Source organism: Balaenoptera ricei, chromosome 2 (assembly GCF_028023285.1).
Source record: "Balaenoptera ricei isolate mBalRic1 chromosome 2, mBalRic1.hap2, whole genome shotgun sequence".
Classification (NCBI taxonomy): domain Eukaryota; kingdom Metazoa; phylum Chordata; class Mammalia; order Artiodactyla; family Balaenopteridae; genus Balaenoptera; species Balaenoptera ricei.
Window position 1 is genome coordinate 95,182,487 of NC_082640.1, and position 27,768 is coordinate 95,210,254.

At 38.4% G+C, this 27,768-nt stretch overlaps 1 protein-coding gene across 1 annotated transcript in view; it reads left to right on the forward strand.

Moving 5' to 3' along the window:
• The first annotated feature begins 214 nt into the window (after nt 1-214).
• The window catches only part of ATP8B4 (ATPase phospholipid transporting 8B4 (putative)), a 165,249-nt gene continuing 137,695 nt past the window's right edge, over nt 215-27,768 (forward strand). Inside the window, exons 1-4 of the mRNA XM_059915197.1 lie at nt 215-283; nt 974-1,087; nt 3,741-3,839; nt 6,375-6,436. Of these exons, the coding sequence (XP_059771180.1) occupies nt 215-283; nt 974-1,087; nt 3,741-3,839; nt 6,375-6,436 (344 nt within the window). The remainder of the gene's footprint in view (nt 284-973; nt 1,088-3,740; nt 3,840-6,374; nt 6,437-27,768) is intronic.

Genomic DNA, 27,768 nt, shown 5'->3' on the forward strand with positions numbered 1-27,768 from the left:
AAATAAAATAAAATTCTAAAATTAAAAAAACCTCAATATGAATAAACAGTGAGATTAATTGACAAAATGCTAATGAATTTTTAAGGCATATTAGTACAATAATCCAGAATATGGAACATCAAAGTTTCTTTTGTACATGGATCAGTTGAAGCAGATCTGCAGTATGTGTTTAGTTCTGGACACCATGTTTTAAGAGAGATGCAGAAAGGTTGGGATGGATGCAGAAGAGGCTGACCTGGAAAAGATGTCCATGAAAAGTCATGGAGAATGGCTGAGGGTTTCGGCAATGTCTAGATCATAGTGGAGAAGATATAGGGGAGTCCTATGAGTCATCTTCAAGTATTTGAAGGTTGTCAACATGGAAAGGGCTTAGACTTGATTTAGGTGGCCCCAGGGATGGAATTTGGCATATGGCAAAATTTACAGGCAGGCAGATTTGAGTCTCTCATAATGAAGACCTTTCTAGCAATTCCCATTCTGAAATGGAAATAGGCTGCCTGGCAAGGTGGTCAGTTTCCTATCAGAAAACTTTCAAAGACAGACCTAGGGGCCCCTTGTCAGAGTTATCTAAAGGGTCATGCTTTGGGAAGGTGAACCAGGTGATCCTTAAAGTCCCTTCTTACCTCACAAGATCCAGCATGAGCTCAGTGTCTGCATACAGTAGGTTCTCAAGAAATAACTGCCAAATGAATGAAGCATAAGAATAAAAAAAGTCAGGGGCAGACTTTTGCACTTGATAAATTTTTTAGTCATGGATGATTTTATGGAGTTGAACAGTAATTGCACGTAGTATCAGGAGCATGTCATCTTGGGAAAAATGAAACCCTTGGCCCACACAGAGTTTGAAATTTCCTAGATAGTTGGCTTATCTTTCTTGCTCTGGCATAACTCATGCTCAGTCTTGTAAGTTTAGAGCTATTTGATAATGAGCAGTGCTTCGCCCCAAACTAATGTGATGCTGTTTCTTTTTCAGAATAATCGTATCCACACATCCAAGTACAACATTCTCACCTTCTTGCCCATTAATTTATTTGAACAGTTTCAAAGAGTGGCAAATGTGTATTTCCTTTTCCTTCTGATTTTACAGGTAATGTTTAGGTTGTATTTCTTCATCGTCTGTTTGTTTGAAATATTCATATAACTTGAAAAAATAAGTTATTTTACTTAGCTAAATGTTCATGCTTAGAGAAAATCAGCTTTATCAGATTTTTAATTATTTAGTTATTATTGCTGTTTCTCTCCACAAGGGTGGGAGGGCTAGGAATGGGTAAAAACTAGTACATTCATCATTTTAAACACTGAGGTCATTTTAAAATGCTGCCTTGTACTTTATCTGAACCAAACCAGAGCCTAATAATTACTGTTCATAGCCTCCTTCCTTTCTTTATCTCCCTATCACATTCACAGTATGGGTATTGAGAGAGTTGAAGCAAAGAGTCTAGCTGAGTAGTACTTTGTGGAACTTAATCTGGCAAATTTCATTTGCATCTAAGAACAATGATGAATTTTTTATATATATATATAATAAATGATGTATGCTATATGTTATTTCACTGTGACTATTTTTGATAGTTTTGAGTGGTTAATTGGTAGTTTGAAACCTTTCTTTTTCTTCCCATTTGACTAAAATTTGAACCTAAATGAAATTTCAGCTTTTATTGATATTTTAGGAAGAAAGGGCATAAATCAAAGAATGTACATACATATAAACAGCTCATGTTAGCCAGTTATTTACCTAGTATTTAGAGTGATTTAATCAGATCAAACTGGTAGATTCAGAATGTACTGGGCTATGTGTTAATTATAGAAAATAAGAAGATGGACTAGATATGTACAATCTGGATTATACCTTGAGTACTATTTTTTCTTTAATTGAATAACTATTTATTCAATAGAATAACTGTGTTAAGAATCTTTTGGTTGTAAGTGGTAGGCATCTAAATTCACTTAGTGTATTTTATGTATGACAATTCATGGGCAAACTATTTTAACAGGATGTGACTTCTCTTTTTCTACTTCCTCCATGTTTACTTTACAGGCCCTCTCTGCTTGGTGCTCCTTGAAAACTTTAGACTTTTATCCTCCTAGCTTCAGCTCCCATGTAAAAGGGAGGCAGAGGCAGAGGGGGAGAAGGGGAGAGAGGAAGAGGGAGGAGGAAGAGTAAAGAGGGAGAGGGAGAGAGAGAATGAGAATGAATCACTTTTTCTGTTGCTCCAGCAGGTCTTGGGATTAGTTGTAATTGGACCATGCTGTTACCTTTCTATCTTAAATCAATCACTGTGGCTCAGGAATTGCCTTGGCCTAGATCACATGCCAAAGCCTAGGAGCCAGCTGGATGGAATCAGTCCACCAAAATTACGTGTACTCAAAGTAGAGGAGTGGGGTAGTTCTTTAAGAATTAAGGATAGAGTTGAGAAGAACTGGATGCTGAACAAGAAAAAAAAAGCAGTGAAAGTATACCTTACAATTTTTGAGGAGACTTTCTTTTTCCCCCATGAATTTTGGTTTCTTCATAGAACCCTTTACACTGTCCCAGAATTTTGAGCTCATTTCTCTAATGGGTTTCTTATTTATGGCCAAAGGCTCTTGTTCAGAGAGTTTTATATCTGGAAGGGATCTTTGGGATGGTTCAGTACAACCTCCTTTCTTTTATTGGTGAAGAAATGAGACCTGGAGAAGTTAAGTGAGGTGTAAAGGTTTTACCATGAGTTAATGATAGAACTCAGACTAGAATCCAGCTTTTCTGCCACCCAGCCTAATATTTTTGTTGGTACTTCAGAGGCTTTTGAGGTTTGTTTTTTTTTAAATTTTATTTGGAAGTTATTACATAAAATTACATAAAACAGCACTACAATAAATTTATTGTAGTGCTGTTTCGATGGGGCCTGATTGCCACACACTGACCATCTCCACCCATCCTTCCCCGCCTGATGGCCCTGACGTAGCTCCAAACTGAACGCCACTTGAAAACTACTTTTGTAAGGGAGTCATGTCAACTGTTACTATGTCTCTCTCAGATGGGTGGCTTTACAGGTACAGGTCCAAGCTTTGGAGTTAAATAGACCTAGGTTCAAGTTTTAGCAGTGTATGTTCTTGGCTTAGTTGTTTGACTTCTCAGATACCTTTTTTATAAAATGGGAAAATGATACCCAGGGCCGTGGCATTTCCTGACTCTAGGCTGCCATTCACAGTGTATTCTATGCTGTGCACTCAGGGTGCTATTTACATGGAATGTAAGCACTCTGGGTTTGTGCAAAACACCTCTGGCACAGAATCTAATGCAAAAAACTTCTCTGAGGATCAAATGACATAATATCTAAAAGTACTTGGCACAGTGTCTGGTGCAAGGTAGGTGCTCAAGGATTCTCTCTTTGGGAATTGGTAAGGAGTTGGTAAAACTGTGAAAAGTTGAAATGAGAAGCTGAGAAAAGATAGGTGACATTTATCATCCTAGAGAAAGATCGTCATTTGTGAAAGATTTCAAGAAGCTTACTTCTCAACTTGCTATAAAAATTTAATTTTTGTCAGGCAGTCTGAAAATTGTTTCAATGATACTTCTATTCTATGTGTCTTATACCTGAGTGCAAACACTTAAATTATTGAAAAGCTGTTCCATATTTGTACAAATATCTGAATATCATTTCATTAATTTCTGTCAAGTAATAAAATTGAGTGACAAAAATTGAAAGCTATCTTTATGAAATTTAAAAGCCCTAAACTACTTGAAATATTTGTTTCAGCTGATTCCAGAAATTTCCTCCTTGACCTGGTTTACCACCATTGTACCTTTGGTCCTGGTGGTAACTATGACAGCTGTCAAAGATGCCACAGATGATTATGTAAGTATTTGCTTTTGAGCATTCCTAAGGTCTCAGTTTCAATTGTGACCTCTCAGAAGTAGAAAATAGAGATCCATTTGAAATTTTTGAATGAAGCTCTTTTGGTAAATACCATAAGAAACTCTATGGTTACTTATTTGATGATTAAAATAGATGTCATAGAGCTAGAGCCTGTTTATGATAATAGCAAGGGGGCTTCAATAACTAGACTCACACTCTCATTTTGTACTTGAGGAAACTAAAGCCTGTAAGGAACTAAAGATTTTCTAATGAACATACAACCAGTTAGTGGTAAGACCAGAATTGGATCACAAACCTGCTTCCACCTAGTGAAGTATTATTTATCTTATATCTCTAGTCTTTGTCTAAGTTTTGGCAGTTGGTAGATATTAGGCATTCTCACATCCTCTGCTCATTATACCAGAAATTACAATATCAAATAACTTCAAAAGTCGGGCAACTAATGTAAATAATTAAGGTATAAGACAGCAGAAAGTTTTGAAGTCTCCATAATCCAAAGGTCATTTAAATTCAAAGATTTAAAACAAAGCCTTGGGCAAACCAAACATTCTAAATGCAGACAAGTTCTATTCTCTCCTAGGTGATTGCATGTACCCTAGCCTCAATAGCTCTCTATTTGCCAGTGACTGACAGATTTATATCTCCTCTGAACTCATACATGGGATTACCGTTTCTAGTCCTTCCAGACTCCATCTGTGCCAATGCCAAGACCCCTTGGCAAAGCCTGAGCATCCTGAGGCCCAGAGAGTGGGCCCCTCAGCTTTTAGGTGGTAAACTGCTTGGTCCTTTTCTGTGATGACAGCTAGTCAATTTAGGGGACTATTTTCAGGTTAGATACAGATGTGACTAAATACTAAGTCTCTTTTTGTGTCTTCTGCAGTTAATGCTTGAATATGCTTTTATTTTTGTGATAGTATGTGCTGGTTAGTCAGGGTCTTGGCAGGAAAGAGATGTCACCTTGGAATGGGGGTAGATTGGAGAAAGATTAATAATGAAGGGACTACTTAAAGGGTTGTGAGTGAGGAAAAGCACATAGGGTAGCAACAACATAGGTGGCAATACTACTTCTAGACCTGAAGGAGCAAAAGGAGGAAGCAATTGCTGGACCTGGAGCTGTAGCTGAGGGCTACCTGTAGAGGAAGTGGCCACTGCTGACTCAGCTCAAAAGAAGCCAGGAATACATACCCCATTTTCCTCTCCTCTGGCCCCATGAGTTTCTGTCAGTACCACCTATTGGCCAAGCCCGATCAATAGCCAAAGGGCAAGGATTAAATAGGTCAGCTTCCCCTGGCACAGGGCAGAGTGTAGAAGGACAGGGTGTAGGTGTGGAGGAGCAGAGACTCTCCACCCCTGTCAAATTATATATTCTGTCAAAATGATGTTCCCCGTCTATGGCAGTGTTGGTGGAAAGAAGTTTGCACGCCAATGATGGGCTGGCTTAACTTACTCCTCTACTAGTACTATAAACTCTTTTCATGTTAACCAATGCTAAGTATCTTTTTTTCCCTAGTAATATTCATTGACTTATACCTGGCAATCAGTGTAATTGTAGGCACTGAGCACAGTCTAATAGAAAGATTGGGATGAATTTGGGAGGGACGTTGAAAAAGGGAAGGGCTGATGGAAGCAATTTATATATTGTGATATTGATACAATATTATGAGTTTTTTTTTTAAAGGAAAAAGTAATAATCCTGATGATTATAATATATAAAATCAAAATTTCTTATCTCCTGTTCATCTGTGCATTTAGGCTAATTGATTGAAATAACATCTTATCTCTACTTTAGCCTATTACTATCTGGTCTTGGCAGCTCATGTAGAAAGCCTTATCTGAATGGCCGCTAATTTATGAGTTTAGTAGAAGGCTCATAATATGTGGATTCTTCTAAGCACTATAAGATATTTTCATTACTGGAATACAAAATAAGAAATAGGATCACTTGGGCATAAAAACATAAATCCACACCAAATGTGGTTCAGTATTGTATTCTGATTTTTGTTTTAAATGCTCAGTATTTCATAAGATCACTGTTAACAATTAGAATTTCTGGAGAACAAGAATACATGTTGTTACAAGTAATTGCTTGACTTCAAAGAAATCCATAAAACAGAATGAATGATGTTCCAGTAAAGTATTGAGCACATATGTGAGAGAAATGGAAGCCCCATTCCTTGTTGAAGACATCAAAATTAATGTATGGTTTTCTCTGGAACTGTGTGGCAGAGTAAAGGGCACATTGTCTTCTTCAAAGTAACTATAAATGTGTGGGAATTGGAAGAGCATGTGGCTAGACTTGTTGCATTGGTGACACCTAGAATGAAGTTTAGTGGGAAGGGTCTTGATTCAGATTTAGAACACGTGGAGCTGGGTCCAAGGTAAGCATAAGTCATGCTCATTTTAGACTGATGGTGATATTGTCCAAGCAGATGAACTCAAAGTATTTTCAGTGTCACTATTTGTGCTGACAAAGTATGATTTAATATGTTTTTTCACAAACACTTTGATTTTCAGTTTCGCCACAAGAGTGATAATCAAGTGAATAATCGGCATTCTGAAGTGCTCATTGACAGCAAGTAAGAAATATATTCTTTATGCTATTTTTAAGATGTCTGGTCACAAAACAGGTCTGGACAATTGGTGGCTTTCTCATTTAATTGAATATATGTTTCTTTCCCCCTTTAACTTTTTTTTAAAAATTTATTTATTTGCTTTTATTTTTGGATGTGTTGGGTCTTTGTTGCTGTGCGTGGGCTTTCTCTAGTTGCAGCGAGCAGGGACTACTCTTCGTTACGGTGCACAGGCTTCTCATTGTCATGACTCCTTTTGTTGCAGAACAGGGGCTCTAGGAGCGTGGGCTTCAGTAGTTGTGGCTCGCAGGCTGTAGAGCGCAGGCTCAGTAGTTGTGGCACATGGCTTAGTTGCTCCGCGGCATGTGGGATCTTCCCGGGCCAGGGATCAAACCCGTGTCCCCTGCATTGGCAGGCAGATTCTTAACCACTGCACCACCAGGGAAGCCCCTCCCTCTTTAACTTATTAAAAATTACAGTGTAAGTCCTTGGTATCTTCATGGCTCTTTTCTAAGTTCAGCAAGTGCTTGTGCTACCTACTCAACTTTTACTTCAAATTCCTTTGGAGTTTCCTTTGTGGAACACAGACATATTATTGTTACTTTTCATTTCTAGATCTAATACTATTTAGAACTGGCACACATGTGATGTTTGTAGCAGACGTTTAATGTATTTGAATAATTTGCTTTGGTAATTTCTGGGAATATTGCTAGAGAGACTTCAACACATATCAAGTGATAGTGATAAGCATTTTTTATTAACTTGATAGTTGAGTTTAGAATGAATTATCCACCATAACACAGATTTTGAGTTGCTGTTAAATTCATCCATCTATAAAGAAATATATACGGGAATGGTTCTTGAATCTGAAATGGTTTAAAATATGTATTTATACACAAACAACAGCAAAAACATCTCCAGAAAACTTAGCAAAAAGGGAAATTTCAAACCTTCATTCCATGTTTCTTAGTCTCTTTCTTTGTCCCTTTTTTTTAATATGTGACAAAGTAAATTTTTAACATTGTACTTTAATCTGGCAGTCAGTCACATCTGCTGATGATTTGGAAGCACTTGGATACTGTGAAGAATGTAATTTTTAAAGGGAATATCATAAAACATATTAATCACATGAGATAGAAAATTCCAAGAAATGGATATCAAGAGGGGCTAGGTAGTCTAGACAATAACGGGTAGGATTATAGTAATTAATCTCCTTCTGCAACCAAAACATTGACTGATTATTAATAATGTAATGGATACATATAGTTTTCCTTTATTGGATTATTTTAGAAAATGGCATTAAATGCACAGTGAAAAAAAAATGATCTTAATCTAAAACCACCATTGTAGAAACACAGCCTCTGAAAGTGTGATCTTGACGTGACATGGATAAGCCATAAAGATGTCTGGAACCATGTGGTTCATTTCCAATGTCAGCAGGTTTTGAATTGTTGCCACTATAGCATGGTGTTTAAAAGTATGGGTTTTGCACTCAGGGAGACTTGAGTTTAGTCCTGACCCTGAGTAATTCTATGGTCTTGAGCAAGTTCTTAAGAGGTGGTGACTCTTTGTAAGCTAATGTAGTGTGTGACTTTGAGCTGGACTGTTGCCTATCCTGATTTTCTCAAGCGTTGCAGTTCTGACTGGGAATTACATCTGACAATATGATCTGACTAATTCCCCAAGGAACATTTGATAATCAGTCTCATTACTTTGAAGTATCATCTCTCATGAAATATGTTAAAAATATGTACAATTACATAATGAATTTGAACTAATAGCCTGAGCATATCTTTTAATGTCTCTCAAATTACCAGTTAAATTTTGTGACAATATTTGGGCAGTGATAGATATTGACACCTCTACCTGGAGGCCATGGGAGTATCCAGTAACTTAGATATTCAGAAACTTGATGATTGTATGTGTCCCACACATGCTAGCTATCATTGTCATTATAATTAGAAGTAGCATTGGTCTTACTTTCTTGTGGTTTCATTTAGCTTCTTGTCTATTCCTTATGAGGTAACATCTCTTTGTAATTTGATATGGGGTGATGTTTTGAAAAGTATTGTCGCTGATCCTGTGATGTTGAAAGTAGAAGCACACATCATTGAGAATGGAGTATTCTTTAGGATTCGGTTAAAAATCACGCAAGACTTTCCATTTGTAAGATTACCTTCTACTGTGAGCTCCTTTAGGGCATCTCTCTTGATCATGTCTGTGTCCCTTGAGCCTAGCACAGTGTCTATGGAATTTTCAAACTGAGCAGTAACAAGTATTCTTGCTGAGAGGGCAATCTACCAGAGGAGCTTGATCTGTAAAATTTTGCTGAGTCCCATTACTAGCCAATTCCAGTGGCTGGGGTTTTGGTCTTTGCAGAATGTTCTCAGGCTATGGAGACTGGCTTTTCACTTCTTGGAATTTGAGAAGTTGGAGAAATCAAATGGGCTTAGATTTGAGATAGCCCAGGGAGCTCTGAGTCCTCTTTTGGAGCTGGTGGTCGCAGAGGATGCTCTCCGCGCTCTGCGCAGACCACTACTGTCTTCCTGTGCTCACCCTCAGCTCCTGTCTGCATTATTTGCTACTTTCTTCAGAGCACTGTCCTTGGGTTGCTGGAGCCAATGACCGATTGGTGCAGGAGTAAGAAAGAGCAGCACCCCTGCCTCAAGTTGGACAAGCTCTGAGGTGCAATTAGCACCCCAAGTGCCTGTTGAGATCAGGCTGAGGATGGGACTTTGCCTGCAGTCATACCCTTGCGTGGCTTCTTCCCCTTCCATGCGTTGCTTCTCATCTTCCTTACCAGTTTCTCCCAGAAGTGATTTCCTAAAGAACCCTTTACATATGAATCCTCATCTCAGGATCTGCTATTAGGGAAGTTGATCTAAGACAGTAGTTAATGCATACTTAACCCCATGGCAATGTTAATGGAAAATGTTAGGAAAGTGCTTTTGGGTCTATGCTAGACACCAATGGGTCATGATGCACGGATAAAGTAAAAAGCCTGGAGGGGATCAGAGGCATCCAGATGTTGCTGGATGTGGGTATCACACTGGGGTGGGCACTGCTAAGCACTGTGGCTTCCCTGTGTGCTTCTGGCAGAGGGCTTCTGGACTTGAGGTTCATGCTAGGGCAGGAGCCTTCACTGGCTTGTCCTGGAGGGAGGGGAGGCATGGTCAGCTTCGGGGAGGAGATTCCTGAGGGAAAGGGGGTACGATGAAAGCACCAGTCAGGAAACCTGGTCTATGTAAGTGATCGATGTGCTACTCTGGGCAATTAATTGTCATTCTGGCCTTCAGGTCTCCCTCTTCTGCGCTCAGAAGCAAGGAACATGGCATTTACATTCAGATTCAACACATGTTTATTCAGTGACTACCATGTGTGGGCTCCAGTGCTTCCACATTTAACTCTCATAAAACCCCAGGGTGTGGGTGATAGTGCCTCTTTTTAGAGATGGAGAGATTAAGGCCTAGAAAAGGAATGACTTGTCCAGAGTTCCATGGCAAGTAAGAGCCTAAATTAGACTTTTACCTACTCGTGTTGTGATGTGTAAATGTAGACTTTGTGGTCTGACCACTTCTTCTCTATTTATTTTGCATTTGAAGGGCTTTGTACACAATTATAGAAATATAAACATAATATATATATATATATATATTTTATCTAAATGTAATATATATGTGAATAAATCTATATATCCTCACTTTTAGTGCCGGGAGCATTATTCATCTATGTTCTTAGCATTGTGCAAGCGAATGAACAATGTAAACTTATGCCACACAATAATTAGAGAGACAAAACTCTCCCTTTATAACCTTCCTTTTCAAGGTTTTGTTACTTATATTCCTTTCCAGTCAGCACCAATCTTCTGTATCTACAATCTGTTAAATATGCGAAAGTGCTTAAGAAATAGGTGTTGAATTAGCCTTTGATAAAATCTTTTGGTGTCTTAAGTTTTAAAACTAAGTAGAAGTGAACAATTCCAATTTCTAGAAATTACTGTGCCTGCTGTATAGGAAGTGCACATTCTCCCCCAGGCTACGAGTGCCATCTGCTGACTGAACCTGTGGAAAATGTACCAGGAGATACTTAGTGTTTCTCTTGAGGGTTTCTCAGGTTATGCTAACAACCTGGGCCACTGGCCACCATGAGAGCACCTGGGCAGGTGAGGGGCAGTGAGAGGGAGTCTGAAAGTTCCCGCAGAGGTCATCCCATATGACACTCCTCAACCTGGGCTGCCCATTGTATCTGTACCCCACCCATGCCCAGAGCAAGTAAATGAGGAGCTTGCAGGGGAGGCTCTGGTGTTTTATAAAGTTTCCAAGATGATTCTACTATGCAGACACAATTGAGAACCTCTAGTCAAGGCCATCTCTTTACCTACACTTGTATCTCTATGCCTGTATCTCTCAAATTTTAAAAGACATCCAAGGGAAGGAATTCCATTAATTTTTTAAAATGATAAGCATAGTTTTTCACATAAATCCTCACAAAGGAATAATTCTGTAATGCTGATTTACATTTTTTTTGTAGTAAGGCTCACATTTTTAGTGAAACACATGGCCAATCAATAATTATTTTGCCATATTTTTCTTTCCTTCAGAAGTTCAGAATTTAATTTTTCTCATTTTCATCTTTTATTTCTTTCCCCATTACATGTGTTGTCCTCAACTCTGAATCATTTTCTGACTTTCATGTATTTATGCAACTTCCAATTTTTGTTCTGTCCCATCAGCATTTCTAGTCGTATGGATTTGGGACAAGGGAAGGAGTGTGGAGGTCTTCTGCTACCCAGCTAGGTAGCTGTTAGTGTCATGTGGCTCTTGAGCACTTGAAATGAGGCTGGTCCAAATTCAGATGTGTTATTAAGTATACAGTATATACAAGATTTTGATGGCATAGTACCAAGTATGTAAGATATATCATTAATAATTTGTTTTATATTGATTCCATTTTGAAATTATAGTATTTTGTATACATTGGGTTAAATAAAACATATTAAAATTAAATTTACCTTTTGAAAAACTTGTTTAAATGTGGCTACCAGAAAATTTATTTATTTACTTATTTATTTTTTAACATCTTTATTGGAGTATAATTGCTTTACAATGGTGTGTTAGTTTCTACTGTATAACAAAGTGAATCAGCTATACATATACATACATCCCTATATATCCTCCCTCTTGTGTCTCCCTCCCACCCTCCCTATTCCACCCCTCTAGGTGGTCACAGAGCACCGAGCTGATCTCCCTGTGCTATGCAGCTGCTTCCCACTAGCTATCTATTTTACATTTAAGATTACCTTTGTGGTCCACATTTGTGGCTGGCCTTCTATTTCTATTGGATGGCACTGCTCTTAGTTACAGGTGAGAGAACTGAGCCGAGAAGAAAATGAGCTCTATGCTATAAGCCTGGCCTCTGGATTCCCAGCTCAGGATTCTCTGTTTGATCTTGCTGGCTGTCGGCATAGTGGCTCGTGTCACTATGAACAAATAAAGTCAGCGTTACTTTTTCTTAGTATTTTTTACTTCCCTAACATCTTCTGAACTTACACTTGTGCATTAGAACAATCTGAGCTCAGATCCTCTGGTGCAATCGTCCCTCTTTCAGGTGGGATGTTTTCCCGCCTTCTCTAGATTTCAAATTGCTCTCGCCCATCAGCTTTTTCTGTAACAAATTCCATTTTATACTTTCCTGAGCTTTGGTAGACTTGGCTTAAATCTCCCAGGCTCTTTCACAGAACTCTTCCCATCAATCTTCTTCAATCATTTCTCATTTGGAAACTGTGAGTATTTATAGGGAGAGACAAGGGCTTTCTTTACTGCAGAGTATTGTCTGTACTCTTCAAGTCTGGTATTCCTGGATGCTGCATAATTATGCAAACAAATATATTATTTCAGTAGGTGCAAATTTTCTCTTTGTTTAATCAGCTTTTCTGGTTTAAGTGATAACTCCCACTGGATATTAGGATAGAAAATTTCGTTTCATTTTTTTCTTTAGTATGTAGGGGTTTTTTCTATTATAAAAGTAGCCTATGTTCATTAAGAGAAATTTGGAAAATGGGAAAAAGTAGAAGGAAGAAAATAACATTCATGCTTCCACTATCGAAAAGTAATTATTACTATTTTCTTATATTTCCTTTCTGTCTTTTTTTTCTATGCCAAGATTTCTCATAATTGTGTGTATATGTTTTTATCCTTCTCTTTTTACTTTTTGTTTTTTGGCTGCACCACGTGGCTCGTGGGATGTTAGTTCCCTGACCAGGGGTCAAACCTCGGGCCCTCAGCAGTGAAAGCACCAAGTCTTAACCACTGGATCGCCAGGGAATTCCCTCCTTCCTTTTTTTTTTTTTTTTTTTTAAAGACCTCCTTCTGTTTTTACTTCACATCATATCATTACCGTTTTCCAAATCTTTTTCTATTGTCTTTATATACCTAATTTTTAAGGGCTGCAGTTTTAAGGGCTGCATTCCTTTGAGTTCATGTCTTATAATTCACATAACCATTTCCCTATTGCTTGATATTTACTCTGTTTTTAATTTTAAAGTATAGTTTCTTCATCTTTCTAAATTGATAGTTACCCTTTTCCATAAGACTGGGTTTTTGTGATATATTTACAAAATCCACTGAGAATGATTACATTGAACCTGTTATTTCCTATATTAAGTAATTGGAACTTGAAGCATTATTACTCAGTCTACTGATAGCAACTTTTATCAGAAGGTTTAAGTGTGAGCAGGAACAGGTTGGGCATATTGACTAAAGCATGGGAGCTTTCACTTCCGTCACACATGGGAGTTTCCAGAAACAAGGGTTTCATGTCAGACCACCAACCATCAAGTTTCAAGTTTATCTTTTCTTAATCATAGCACAATATGAAAAAAACCCCAAAATGTTCTGCTTTAAAAAATGTATTAGTGACACATGTAAATCCCCAAACATCAATAATTTGAAACAGTTTGAATATAAGTTTTATATTGCAATTACTAGCTATATTGCACTCATCTGTAAAGTATCTGCATCAGTTTTGGTTTGCAGAATTCCCTGAGTAAATTTGGGCAGAGATTCAGAAGTGTGGCTAGCAGATCCTTTCAGGCAGCTCTGAAGGAACTCTTCCCATCTTCTTTGTCCTCCCAGATTAGAGGTATGTAGACCTGTGGTCAAAAGCACTATCATTTGCTGTTGAATTCTTGGCAATACCTTAATCAGGAGAGGAGTAATTCATGGATGTTATCCCCCTGTATTGGATTTGATCCAAAATGTTGGTCTTGGGTAAGAGTGGCTTATTATTCTTATTAAATATGCTCTTTTTGTCCTTGAGCTCCCTCAACAAAAAATGCCCAAGGTCATTGAACTTAATGAATCTGAAGCTGACACATATTTAGTATGTCTGTGTGCTTCTTGTAAGTGGGGGAGTGGGAACGTGCAAGGTTCTGGAATTCTACTGATTACATGGGAGAACAGATGAACCCTGCTTTGAGTTATTTTGTCTTCATCAGGGCCTGTGGACTTGCAGGGGGAGTGGAGACTTCTGTGGTTAAACACAAGGCAGAGCACCAACTCTTTTTTTTTTTTTTTTACCTCTAGCGCATGTAGATAATTTATGTTTTGATGGTGCCATTGGGTCTAGGGGAGAGCTATTCAGGGTCTATATGAAGAAATCTGCATATTTGAAAGGAAAACTTGAGGTGAAAAATATTGATTCTTTTTTTAAACAGTGTTAATAAAACACACTATTATGGGCTTAAATGACAATGAATTCAAAAGCAAACTAATGGGAGTAGTCTCAGTACTTTTTGGACTCAGTGCAAATGGTTTAAAATTGATTTAATTTTTAGCTCACAGTGCTAACTCAGAGTAAAAGTGTTTCAAAAATAGTTTCACCCCCAATAAATTAATTTCAGTTTCTTAAGTCTTGGACTGATCATTTCCTGGGTGATTCTGCATGTCAGCTTTGCAAATGGAAGCGTCCATTTGCCAATGCGCTGGTTTCTGTATGTGAGCCGTGACATTGTTGTAGTTCTTATAAGTGATTTTCCATTGTAATCAATTATTACATTGCATGAATACAATTTTTTGTGTTGAATTTCTAAATGGTGACTGTTTCCCCAAATGAGGTGCATCTTGAAATAACAGGAAATTATAGTACTTTCAAAACTCTGCACATGGGTTTTTTTTCAGTGGCATCTCCTAATTTCTTTTTAAAGTTTATATAACCCAGATGTTAGTGGCTCTCTTTTTCTCCTCTTAAAGCTCCCTTGAAGAACCCCCCAGGTGAAAGCATTAGAGAGCAAGGTAGAGTTGAATGAAGACTTTGTGGGGGATATAAATGAGGAAATTTATTTCACAAACTCCATAGCAAACAGTATGAAATCCCATTTTGACATTTTTCTTCCCCAAAGTTCTCTTTCTCTGCTGCTGGCCTTTATCATCTCTCCTTGCCCCATTCAGTGCTCAGTATAGCTGTCTCCAGTCTCCTCTCAGTATCTGGGGCCCCTTATATTTGTCTCCTTTTTATTAATCAGAGTAGTTTGGTTCTGCCTTGGCTCTGAACTCAAACCCATGCAGCTGCTCACCAAAATAGCAGGCTCTTCTGGAGCTAGGACCCACTTATCTGAGATGACAATGGAAGTTAAAAATACACCACATTCTATGTAACATTTAAAACTTGATTCTCTTTTTCAAAAATAGGTTTATGTATCTCTTCTCTGTTGTCATAGGGAGAGATCTAGAATTTCTTTTGAAAAAACAAACCTAAACCTAAACCACAGAGGCCTTGGAGATTTTAGAACATTAACTTTAATACTGTAAAACCTTCTTAAGATCTTAAAATCTGAAAGCTGAAAGAGATCATAATATTATAGTGAGTAAATTTGGTTTCAGTCAGAGCCCACTGGTTGTCTATACCAAACCAAACAAATGTTTTGACAGCATTTGTCAATTAACTACTTACTGCTGATGAACTGTATACACATTTCTACTACAAGGGCATTTTGCTTTAGATCTCCTGAGATAATCTCAATGGCTTCATTTCTCCCATGCATTTTTTAATTAATTAATTAATTAATTTTTAACATCTTTATTGGAGTATAATTGCTTTACAATGGTGTGTTAGTTTCTGCTGTATAGCAAAGTGAATCAGCTATACATATACATATATCCCCATATCTCCTCCTTCTTGTGTCTCCCTCCCACCCTCCTTATCCCATCCCTCTAGGTGGTCACAAAGCACCGAGCTGATCTCCCTGTGATATGCAGCTGCTTCCCACTAGCTATCTATTTTACATTTGGTAGTGTATATATGTCCATGCCACTCTCTCACTTCTTCCCAGCTTACCCTTCCCACTCCCAGTGTCCTCAATTCCATAGTCCATTCTCTACATCTGCATCTTTATTCCTGTCCTGCCCCTAGGTTCTTCAGAACCATTTTTTTTTTTTTTTTTAGATTCCATATATATGTGTTAGCATACAGTATTTGTTTTTCTCTTTCTGACTTACTTCACTCTGTATGACAGACTCTAGGTCCATCCACCTCACTACAGATAAGTCAATTTTGTTTCTTTTTATGGCTGAGTAATATTCCATTGTATATATGTGCCACATCTTCTTTATCCATTCATCTGTCGATGGACACTTAGGTTGCTTCCCTGTCCTAGCTATTGTAAATTGATGTGCAGTGAACATTGTGGTACATGACTCTTTTTGAATTATGGGTATATGCCCAGTAGTGGGATTGCTGTGTCATATGGTAGTTCTATTTTCAGTTTTTTAAGGAACCTCCATACTGTTCTCCATAGTGGCTGTATCCATTTACATTCGCACCAACAGTGCAAGAGGGTTCCCTTTTCTCCACACCCTCTCCAGCATTTATTGTTTGTAGGTTTTTTGATGATGGCCATTCTGACTGGTGTGAGAGGATATCTCATTCTAGTTTTGATTTGCATTTCTCTAACAATTAATGATGTTGAGCATTCTTTCATATGTTTGTTGGCAAGCTGTATATCTTCTTTGGAGAAATGTCTATTTAGGTCTTCTGCCCATTTTTGGATTGGGTTGTTTGTTTTTTTGATATTGAGCTGCATGAGCTGCTTGTATATTTTTGAGATTAATCCTTTGTCAGTTGCTTCATTTGCAAATATTTTCTCCCATTCTGAGGGTTGTCTTTTCATCTTGTTTATGGTTTCCTTTGCTGTGCAAAAGCTTTTAAGTTTCATTTGATCCCATTTGTTTGTTTTTGTTTTTATTTCCATTTCTCCAGGAGGTGGGTCAAGAAGGATCTTGCTGTGATTTATGTCATAGAGTGTTCTGCCTATGTTTTCCTCTAAGAGTTTTATAGTGTCTGGCCTTATATTTAGGTCTTTAATACATTTTGAGTTTACTTTTGTGTATGGTGTTAGGGAGTGTTCTAACTTCATTCTTTTACATGTATCTGTCCAGTTTCCCCAGCACCAGTTATTGAAGAGGCTGTCTTTTCTCCATTGTATATTCTTGCCTCCTTTATCAAAAATAAGGTGACCATATGTGCGTGGGTTTATCTCTGGGCTTTCTATCCTGTTCCATTAATTTATATTTCTGTTTGTGCCAGTACCATACTGTCTTGATTACTGTAGCTTTGTAGTATAATCTGAAATCCTGGAACCCGATTGCTCCAGCTCCATTTTTCTTTCTCAAGATTGCTTTGATATTCAGGGTCTTTTTTGTTTCCATACAAATTGTGAAATTTTTGGTTCTAGTTCTGTGAAAAATGCCATTGGTAGTTTGATAGGGATTGCATTGAATCTGTAGATTGCTTTGGGTAGTATAGTCATTTTCACAATGTTGATTCTTCCAATCCAAGAACAAGCCATGCATTTTAGGTTGGTATATTATCTGTCTTTTGTGGGTAGAAAATTAAGAAAACTTAAAAGAGTATAAAGAAAATACAGAAGTTTCTCTTGATTCCATTACCCAGATCAGAGTGAACTACAGTGAACTTGTGAAGGCATTTTAGTACTCCCTTTTCTCTCCCATCTTTGTAACTTTGTTTTCTCCTCTTCTTATTACTCTCTACTCCTCCACACACTATGTATTTAAAAAATAATTGAGATTATACTATACCCTATTGTCATGGCCTGAATGATGCCCCCAGCCCCCTAAAAGATAGGTCCACTGGAGCCTGTGTATGTGATCTTATTTGGAAAAAGGGTCTTTGCCTATATCATTAAGTTAAGGATCTTGAGATGAGATCATCCTGGTAATCCAATCACAAGTGTATAAGAGAAGAGCAGGGAAGAAGATAAACAGACAAAAAGATAATGTGAAAGCAGAGGTTGGAGCTATAGAGCCCCAGGTCAAGATGCCTGAGGCTACCAGGAGCTGGGGGAGGGGTGTGGAACAGTTCCTTCTCTAGAACCTCTAGGGAGAGCACCACTCAGCACACACCTTGATTTTGGACTTCCAGCCTGTAGAACTGTGAGAGAATAAAGATTTACTGTTTTAAAACCTAGTTTATGGTAATCTGTTATAGTGAACTTAGGAAACTAATGCTCACTGGTTTTTAGCTTTTAATCAGAGGTTCTGTGTTTGTTCATTTGTTCATTTTTTCACTCAGTAGACATTTATTAAGTGCCTACCATGTGTCAGGCAGAATGCTATGTGCTGGGGGTGCAGAGTTAAATAAAAGGTAATTTCTGCCCCCAATAGAATGCAATCATACCTATATTGTATGTAATAGGTTTATCTCTAGAATTGCAGAATACTCTCACATTTCATTGTTTTTACTCACAGGTAAGATGAGTGAGCAAAATGACTCATCTCATTAGGAATGTGCAGCTTTCAAAAATTCTTATTGGTATACAGGCTCTGTTGATAAACCAAAGCCAGGTGGTAGAAAACCTTAGTAGGATTTGGGAGCCTGGGTGGAAATGGTGCCTTGAAGCTGTGATTCAGGGGAACATTAAACCACCTTTAAACTTGAGCAGTATTGTCTAAAACTAAGATCTAGTTCCTTATTCCATGTCAGGAACTTAAAAAATTCTCTCTTGAATTTTGACAAGGAATAGAGGTGTAATAATGGAAGAAAAAAAAAGAGGCCAGTGTGAATAGAAAGTAAGAATAATGATCTCTAAATTAGATCTGAAGACTCAGAAGCATCTGGGAAATTTGGAGGCTGTAAGAGTGATATTGTCAGCAACACATGGGAAGAAAACTCTGGCAGTGGCATTGTGGACTAGTTACTAGAGGTAAGGAAGAAAGGGAGAGTGTAACTGGGATGGTGATGCTGAACATTGCAGGAGGAATGGACTCTAATCATGGAGAAAGAATAGATTTTGAAGATGTGAAGAAAGTTGATAGTATTTTTTAACGGAGAATATATGTGCAGTAAAGTATACTTTGTCTAAGCTTCAGAAAAGTGAGCATTAATTCAAAATAAGCATTTATTGGATTTAAATTTGACTAATATCCAGTGTTAAGCCTAGTATGGGGGAGTTCCAGGGGTAAAGAAGAAAAATGAAGCATTGAGAAATGAAATTGACATTAAAAGGGCTTCATGGAGGAGAACACATAAACATCAGTGAAATCGAACGGGCTGTGTTGGCAATAAGAGATGTGTTTCATTCAGATAATCTAATTTGCTCTGTGTGTCAATTTACACATGCTAGGGCTTCATTAGAGACATGAAGTAGACATTTTACAGGGGACTTGAGAGTGGTGGCAGGGACTCATATTCACTACTCACCCATCTATCATTAAACCTACATTTATGTAACTCTTCTCTGTACCAGCCACTATGCTAGGTACTAGGGATACAGGGATTATTAAGACCCATGTTCCTTCCCTAAAGGAGCCTGGAGTCCAGGGGAAGAGGTGGACAAATAAACAGACTATTATTTTACAGCAATAGGTGCCATGATAAAATGAAGCATGAGGTGCTCTGGGAGAACACACATGGGAGGACCCTAACCCAAGTTTTGGGAGGCTAGTAGCAGAGATATCATTATGTCAGAATAACTCATGGAAGAATTGGCTCCCAGCAAAGATCATCCATTGAAGAGCTAATTGAATGGAGGGATGAGAGCACAGGGAGAGCAGAAGAGAATTAGGGAAGGGTACTGGTCATAAAGGGTAACTACCTCTTCATAGGTTTATTGCACATGGAAGTTAAGAACATGCTGGATGAAAAAAAGAAATAGATGAGTTAGCATAAATCCATTCTCTCCCTCATCTCTTTCCCATATTTCCAACTATGTGCTTTGGTAAAATGTGGTCCAGCTATGACTGCCATTGTCATATATATGCTGCTCATTATAGGACTGCCGATGGCACAGCAGTGAGGGTATTGGGGAAAGCCCACCAGTCTAGTGTCAGGAAGCTGATGTCTGGTCCCTGCTTTGTCACTAAATTGGCTGTGTGACTAAGGACAAAGGACCTCAATTTTTTCATCTGTAAAACAAGGGAGTTGGATACCAGTAATCTAAAAACTTTTTCCAATCAGCAGATTACTTTCAAAAGAAATCGTTATAGAAGTCCAATATATAGAACATATACAAGTATACAAGTATATACAAGTACATATACATATAGAAGAGACCCCAGAGCAGGTGTCCTCAGCTGCCCTCTTACTCTCAGTGGTGGCCCCTGAGGGGCCAACATGAGCATTACTGGACCATTTAGTGCTTCTAACAATGAGGTCTGAGGACTGCCTTTACCAGACCTCCTGAATCAAAATCTCTGAGTCTGGGATAGGACTCTTTTAGCACTAAATAATAGTGCTAATGCTATGTGCTGACACTAGACTGGTGGGAAATGTAAGGATAGATACAATGGTAATAAAAATAATAATAATAAAAAATGATAGTGGAAGAGGAGAGTTAGATACAAGAAAGTTACAGAATGATTTAGGGGAAGAAGAGAGGGACTTAAAGGTAGGATCTTCCAACAATGAGGATATTGTTTTCCAAATGGGAGAAATTGTAACAGAAAGGGTCAGAAGACAATTCAGAGCACGAGGTTGCCAGAGTTAATGCCCTGACCAGACACTCCCACAAATTCTGCTTGTCTCTATCATAGCACATAATGTCATAAAGGTCTTATTACCTTTCATTTATTTGTCTATATTTTTGATGCTTATTATATGCCAGGTACTGTGTTAGGTACTAGAAATGCAGTGAACCCCAATAGACATGGTCTCTGCAACCATGAAGATTAGTGTCTAGCAGGGAAGGTAGACTTAATAAAATACAGTAGTCTCCCTTTATCCAAGACCACCCCCCCACAGTGGATACCTGAAATCGTGGATAGTACCAAACCCTATATGTGCTATGTTTTTTCCTATACATACATACTTATGAGAAAGTTTATAAATTAGGCACAGTAAGAAAATATCTGAATCGCCAGCATCACTACTCTTGCACTTTGGGACCATTATCAAGTAAAGTAAGACTACTTGAACACACACACTGTGATGCCCTGACAGTGATCTGATAACCTAGTCAGCTCTTAAGTGACTAAAGGGTGGGATACACTGAACAAAGAGATCGTTGACGTCCCAGGTGGGATGGAGCAGGACAGCACAAGATTTCATCATGCTACTCAGAATGGCGCACAATTTAAAACTTATGAATTACTTATTTCTGAAATTTTCCATTTGATGTTTTCAGACTGCGGTTGGCTGCAAGTAACTGAAACTGCAGAAAGTGAAACCGCAGATAAGGGGGAACCACTGCAGTCACGCTAAGTAGTGTGTAATTACATGCCAAGGCAAGTGCTGCTAAGGAAGAGACTATGATTCTAAAGAAAGGGTTTTTTGTGTGTGTGGTGGGGGGGGGCAGTAGACAGAGGTAAGAAAGTTTAGAAATGGGTTCTTTGAGGAAGTAGTAAATTTAAGCTGAGAACTTATGACAACTAGGAGTTAATCAGACAGTGTGTGGGGTGATGGGATGAGAAGGAGAATTACAGACACAGGGAGCAGCATGTGCAAAGGCCCTGTGGAGGGAAGGAGGATGCGATTATGAGGGACTGAATGGCAGAAGCACAAAGAGCAAGACTGAGAGAAAAGCAGTGTGAGGTGAGGCTGGAAAAGTGGTCAGAAGTCAGAGCCTGCAGGGCCTTGCAGACCACATTGAGAGTTTGAGTGTTTTTCCTAAGAACAGAGAGAATACATGGAAGAATTTGCCTTTGGAAAAGCTCACGCCTGCTGCGTGGAGGAAGAGCCAGTGGAAGGGGGCCAGGATAGATGTGGGAGAGGGGGGTTGTCCCGCTGTGCTTGTCTGTCTGTCATGCCACTGTGAGTTACTGGAGACTGAGACGGTCTCTATTTCCGTCACCTGACTGACCAGCATCCTGCATGTAGCTGATGCTCAGTAATTATGTGACGGATGAACCAAATGCATTTAAATTAATCAAATCATTTTGAGGCAAGACCAGAATATCTTCTTAGTATTCTCTACCCTCCTTCTTCCCCGCAACTAATATGAGACAAGAGGAGGTGTCCACATATCGCATGTTCTGTGCACATCATTGTCTGCTGTCATTACCACTGGAGAATGATGTCTGCTATAGGGTCATTGGATACCAGACCCATCTTTAATCCAAATGCTCTCTGTTACTTGGAATCTCCCTGATGCCTCTGCACCTTAAGGTGCATGAGGCTGTGCCTGACATTTAAAGAAAGAGAGAGGATTAGCTCCATCTGGGCTTCATTTCTGAATTGGCAGAGCTCAAGGAAGTATTTGAAGCAATGCTTACTGTTTCTTTCTCAGCTGCTCCCAGGTTGTAGCATGTCAGAAAAACAAAAATGTGGGAAACTGGGCAGCCCTAGACACTGAGACGGGGATGCGGAGATGGGCTTCCTTGTGTCTGCAGCAGATGTTTCCCTCCAGCAGGACTTTCTGAATTGCCTGGCTAATGAATCCTGTTAACCCAGCTTGCCTTATCTGGTTACCTTGCCCCGTGCCAGGCATTTGTGTTCAGACATACTTTCCCCTTTCACACTGCTAAATTTAAGGCTTAATTTTCAAATCAAATGTCCATCTGGCTGGCTGCCTGAGAAATCACATGTGGGGAGCTGAGAGACCCAGGCAGGAAACTGCCCTCACTTCTGGAGAGCAGGTCTGGAAACCATATGAACTGTAAAGAGTTTCAAAATGTAAAAAAGTAAAGCTTTCTGCCAAAAGGGGAGAGCTGAGGTTTTCTTCTTTCTAGACTTGGTTATTAGATATCTGTTGGAAATTACTGACCTCTGCCATATAGTCTGTTTACTGCCTCTATCAGCGGGGCCTGGACCTTCCAGATTTAATCCCCTTGAGGATTTAGCTCTGCCAACACTTGCTTTATTAGAAATAGGTTTTGGGGTGACAGCTATGTAAGTTATTAGGTATATGATTTTAATGGAAATTTGCCCTCTTTCACTTAACATTTCCTTCTGAAACTTGGATGATAGAAATAGGTTAATATTTAAAAGAATAATAGAACCTAATTTTCCAGTAAGAGGAAGAAAAAGAATAAATAGAAAAAGGGACCTGGCTTCCTTTGTTTGCTCCCCCTCAGGTAACTCATATGCTACAACATCAATTCCCACTTTGAGAAATACGCTCAGCATCGGTCCTATTTTCTGTGTTGGGCTTTCTCTTTTTCACCTGACACTTCATTATAGAAAGTAGTTCCACAGACTTTTTTTTTTTTTGCCTTTGGCCTTAATTGTTGTGGGTGCCAAGGCACAGAGATGCTGTCATTCTTTCTTATATATAGACTATCAGTGATGCCATTTCATTGTGTATTGGTGAATATCTACAGAGTTTTTGTTCTTTTTCTCTTCATTCCAAATTTTGTCCTTTCTCTATATCACTTTTCTCACTCTTCTTCTAGGAGTAAAGAAGAAAGAAGACTGGAATTGAGATACAAAAAATGATAAGAAAACAATACTCAATATAGGCCTTTTAAAGTAGAGAGCATTTTAGAACATTAGATGTCTAAAATGGTAGAAATTATAGCAGAGCTTATGCAAATAAATACAAAATATCACAGCATAAATACTTAGAATTGGCCTGCAGATTTGTTCATGTTCAGTTTCAAACCTGGTACTGATAATGTCGACCTAATGTAAGTCCTACTCAAATGGTACCTAATTATTGGCCACCATCCCTGGCTTAAAATCTCCCAATTAACCAAGTCGAAAATACAATTCCCAGCAGTGACTCTTGTGATTAGGAAAGAAATTCAGAAGAGAAAAGATTGTTATATACATATTTAGATATATATTAGCAGATTACAAATAAAACCATAAGGCCTGAAACCCCCTGATAGCTAGAAAGCATAAAGGGCTGTGACAAGCATAGAAGCCATCTTGTCATTGCTCTGAAGCAGAAAAACTTCATCCTGGAGCTGGGTGGAGCACACAGTGTAGAGTATTTTCCACAAAGTAATTCAAAGAGCAACTTTCTGGCAGAAAGTTTTCATCTTTCTAACAAAGAAAACCAGAGTCTACTCTAGACAGATCTATCTATTATCTAGATGGATCCAGGGATCAGAAAATTCTAGAGACTTTGGAACTTGAGGAATGCCAGAGAGAAATGAAGGGATTATATTAGAAGGCCTTTACCATCCCTCTTGCCTCTAAAATATGAGAAGTGGAACTACCATTTGATATTCCAACCCTCGACCCAAGCCTTCAGCTGTTCCAGGGACTTCCAGAGCTGTGGTCTATGGGGTAGCGGATGAGGCAGTGCATGTGTTAGGACATTCAGCAGAAGCTGGGTTTACCTAGGCCTGCAGGGTCCAGGTAGAGTGGATTACTTTGGGAGTTCTAGTTCATGTCCTAGGTTGGGGTAGGGGAGAATGTTACAGTTCCTGCTTACACCCAACCCTGTTGGCTTGGATAGGGCTCAACAATAGAACCAGTCTCGTTGGGGCCACTTGAATTATTGTCCCAGCACTATTAAAACCACACATATGGCTGTTCTGAGCCAAAGAGGAATGTTTAGGTCTGTCTTAGTTCCCTAAATATTGAGTATCTTCAGTGTACCGAAGATGATTAAAATGCCATTGCTAGTTTCATGAATTCTCATTTTGTGGGGAGAGAGATAACCAAGTAGGTAGTTTCAGTATAATGTGAACAATGATGGGAGTTTTCATGGACTGACATGGAAGTACTGAAGAGGGGGTACTTAGCCCAGTCTAGGGGTCAGAAGAGGCTTCCTGGAAGAGGTGAATCTTTAAAATTAATCAATAAAAAATGTGAAAACACAGAAAAATCAAAATTTCTACTTTTTGGAGAAAAGTATTATCCCTTGTGTTGTATTTTTATGTTTTTTGCAAATTAATCAATAAAAAATGTGAAAACAGAAAAATCAAGATTTCTACTTTTTGGAGAAAATTATTATCCCTTGTGTTATATTTTTTTGTTTTTTTGCAAATTAATCAATAAAAAATGTGAAAACACAGAAAAATCAAAACTTCTACTTTTTGGAGAAAAGTATTATCCCTTGTGTTGTATTTTTTTGTTTTTTGCAAATATGCATATATATAGCTTTGTATTTTACTTTTTTCTTTTGACATAACTCAGTTATGTCATTAAAAATTATTTGAAAACATTTTTAATAGCTAAATAATAGATGTGCTATAATTGATCATTCCCTTATTATTGGGAAATTAGCTTGTTTCTAATTTTTTGTTTTAATAAATAATTCTCAGAGAAACATTTTTGAATGTAAGTTTCATATATATCTTTGTTTCTTTAGGGTATATTTCTAGGGAATCTAAACTTTGCCTCTTTTAAAGATTCTTAATACATACTGTTAAATTGCTTTCTAGGAAGTTTGTGCCCATTTATCCTCCCATTTGAACAAACAAGTGGTTTTACCACAGCACCATTACAACTTTGAGTATTATCTTTTCGGAAATCTAGGCCAACTGCATAAGTTGTCTTGCATAACAGATGTCTTGTTTTAAAAATTCATTGTTTTCTAGTGAAGGTGATTATTTTTTCAAGTATTTATCAATGGTATTATTTCTCTTTTTAGTGACTTGTCTATTTATATTCATTGTCTTTTGTTGGTCTATAGTATTTTTTATGCTCTGTTTGAGAATATATTTAAAATTTTGTCTTCTAGTAAATTTTTCCAGTGGGAAACAATGACATCCCTACATGGTGTACAGAGATAGTACTTCAGGGTCTTTGCTAGCATAGTGTGCATGTCGAGTATAGTTCCTCTAAGCAGGACTGGGTTATGCTAAGCCAAATATATTCCTGACAGTTTTCTTTCAACAAAACAACTCACATCAAAACATATTGCTGCTAAAAACTCCTTAGTAACTTCCTATTCTATCCTTACCATCAAAGGGCCTACTCCCATCAATCTTCCAGCTAGTTTTACTAACATTATCTACAATCACATGGAGCTACTTGCCTTACTTCAGCCTGCAATGTTACACTTTCCTTTCCCCGCTTTTCATCCGTTAGTGCTCGGCTCCGGTGTTAACTGTTTCTGGAAATCCTTCCAATATCTATTTCAGTCAGGTAGAATGATCAGTACCCTCGTTTTACTCCCAGAGCAGGTACCTGTCACCAAGCTAGAGTTAAGCACAGCAGTTTAATAGTCTATTTTAGGCTCCCCCCTAAGAGTAGCGGGGGCTACTCTTCGTTGCAGTGTGTGGGCTTCTCACTGCAGTGGCTTCTCTTGTTGCGGAGCACGGGCTCTAGGCGCAGGCTTCAGTAGCTGTGGCACGAGGGCTCAGTAGTTGTGGTGTGCGGGCTCTAGAGCACAGGCTCAGTAGTTGTGGTGCACGGGCTTAGTTGCTCCGCGGCATGTGGGAGCTTCCCGTACCAGGGATTGAACCTGTGTCCCCTGCATTGGCAGGTGGATTTTTAACCACTGCACCACCAGGGAAGTCCTCTTCAGACCAGGAACCATACTGTGTTTATTCTCAGTGCTTGGTCTACTGCTTTCCATGTAGTAGGTGTTCAATATTTGTTGAATTCAGCAGAATCCACTTACTCTTTTAACCAGTAACTTACATTCGTGACGGAGATCATAATGAAGAAATTGGAAATGTAAATCTATGAAAGAAGTTGGCGTCCCTTTGGGATGTGCCTCTTGCCTTACAGCCATTAAGAAATGGAACTCATAAGTACACACTGAGCAAAATGAATAATGCTTCTATTTTCTAAACTGTTATCCTTTGCCCTGCAATGATTCATCCTATACTAACTATCTTTCTGTACTTTGTGGGTATCTCTACTAGATTTTTAGGGCCTTCACAGCAGGTGTAGCCATGTGGAACTATTACTCACTGCAACCCTAGAGCTAAATGTGCTAAGCACACAGCACGAGTAACTATGTAAATAACTAGTCCATTCAAATATTCATTCAGCAAATACGTATTGCGCCCCTGATATATGTCAGGCACTGTTCTACACACTAAGGATACAGAAATGAGCAGGACAGAAAAATCCCTGCCCTAAGGAGCCTACTATCAAGTGGGAAAGAAGGACAATAAACAAAATATTAATAAGTAAGATGGTTTCAGTTATAACTTCAGTTATAAGTGCAACTAAGAAAACAAAATAGGATAATAAGATAGTCAGTAATAGGATGAGAGGTGGGGAGATGATTTTAAATAGGGTGACCAAACAGGCACGTGAAAAGATGCTCAATATCGCTAATCATCAGAGAAATGCAAATCAAAACCACAATAAGATATCACCTCACACCTGTCAGAATGGCTATTATCACAAAGAACACAAATAACAAATGTTGGCAAGGATGTGGAGAAAAGGGAACCCTACACTGTTGGTGGGAATACAAATTGGTGCAGCCACTGTGGAAAACAGTATGGGGATTGCTCAAAAAACTAAAAATAGAACTACCATGTGACCCAGCAATTCCACTCCTGGGTATATATCCAAAAACACCAAAAACACTAGTTTGAAAAGATACAGGCACCCCAATGTTCATAGCAGTGTTATTTACAATTACCAAGATATGGAAGCAACCTAAATGTCCATCAACAGATGAATGGATAAAGAAAATGTGGGAAATATATATATGTGTATGTATATATATATATATGATGGAATACTCAGACATAAAAAATAATGAAATTTTGCCATTACAGCAACATGGTTGGGCTTGGAGGGCATTATGCTAAGTGAATTACGTCAGAAGGAGAAAGAAAAATACTGTATGATATCACTTATATGTGGAATCTAAAAAATGCAACAAACTAGTGAATAAAACAAAAAAGAAGCAGACTAACAGATATAAAGAAAAAACCAGTGGTTACCAGTGGGTAGAGGGGAAGGGGGACAGTAAAGGGACAGGGGATTAAAAAGGGGGTTATTATGGGGTTATATGAAATCATGTG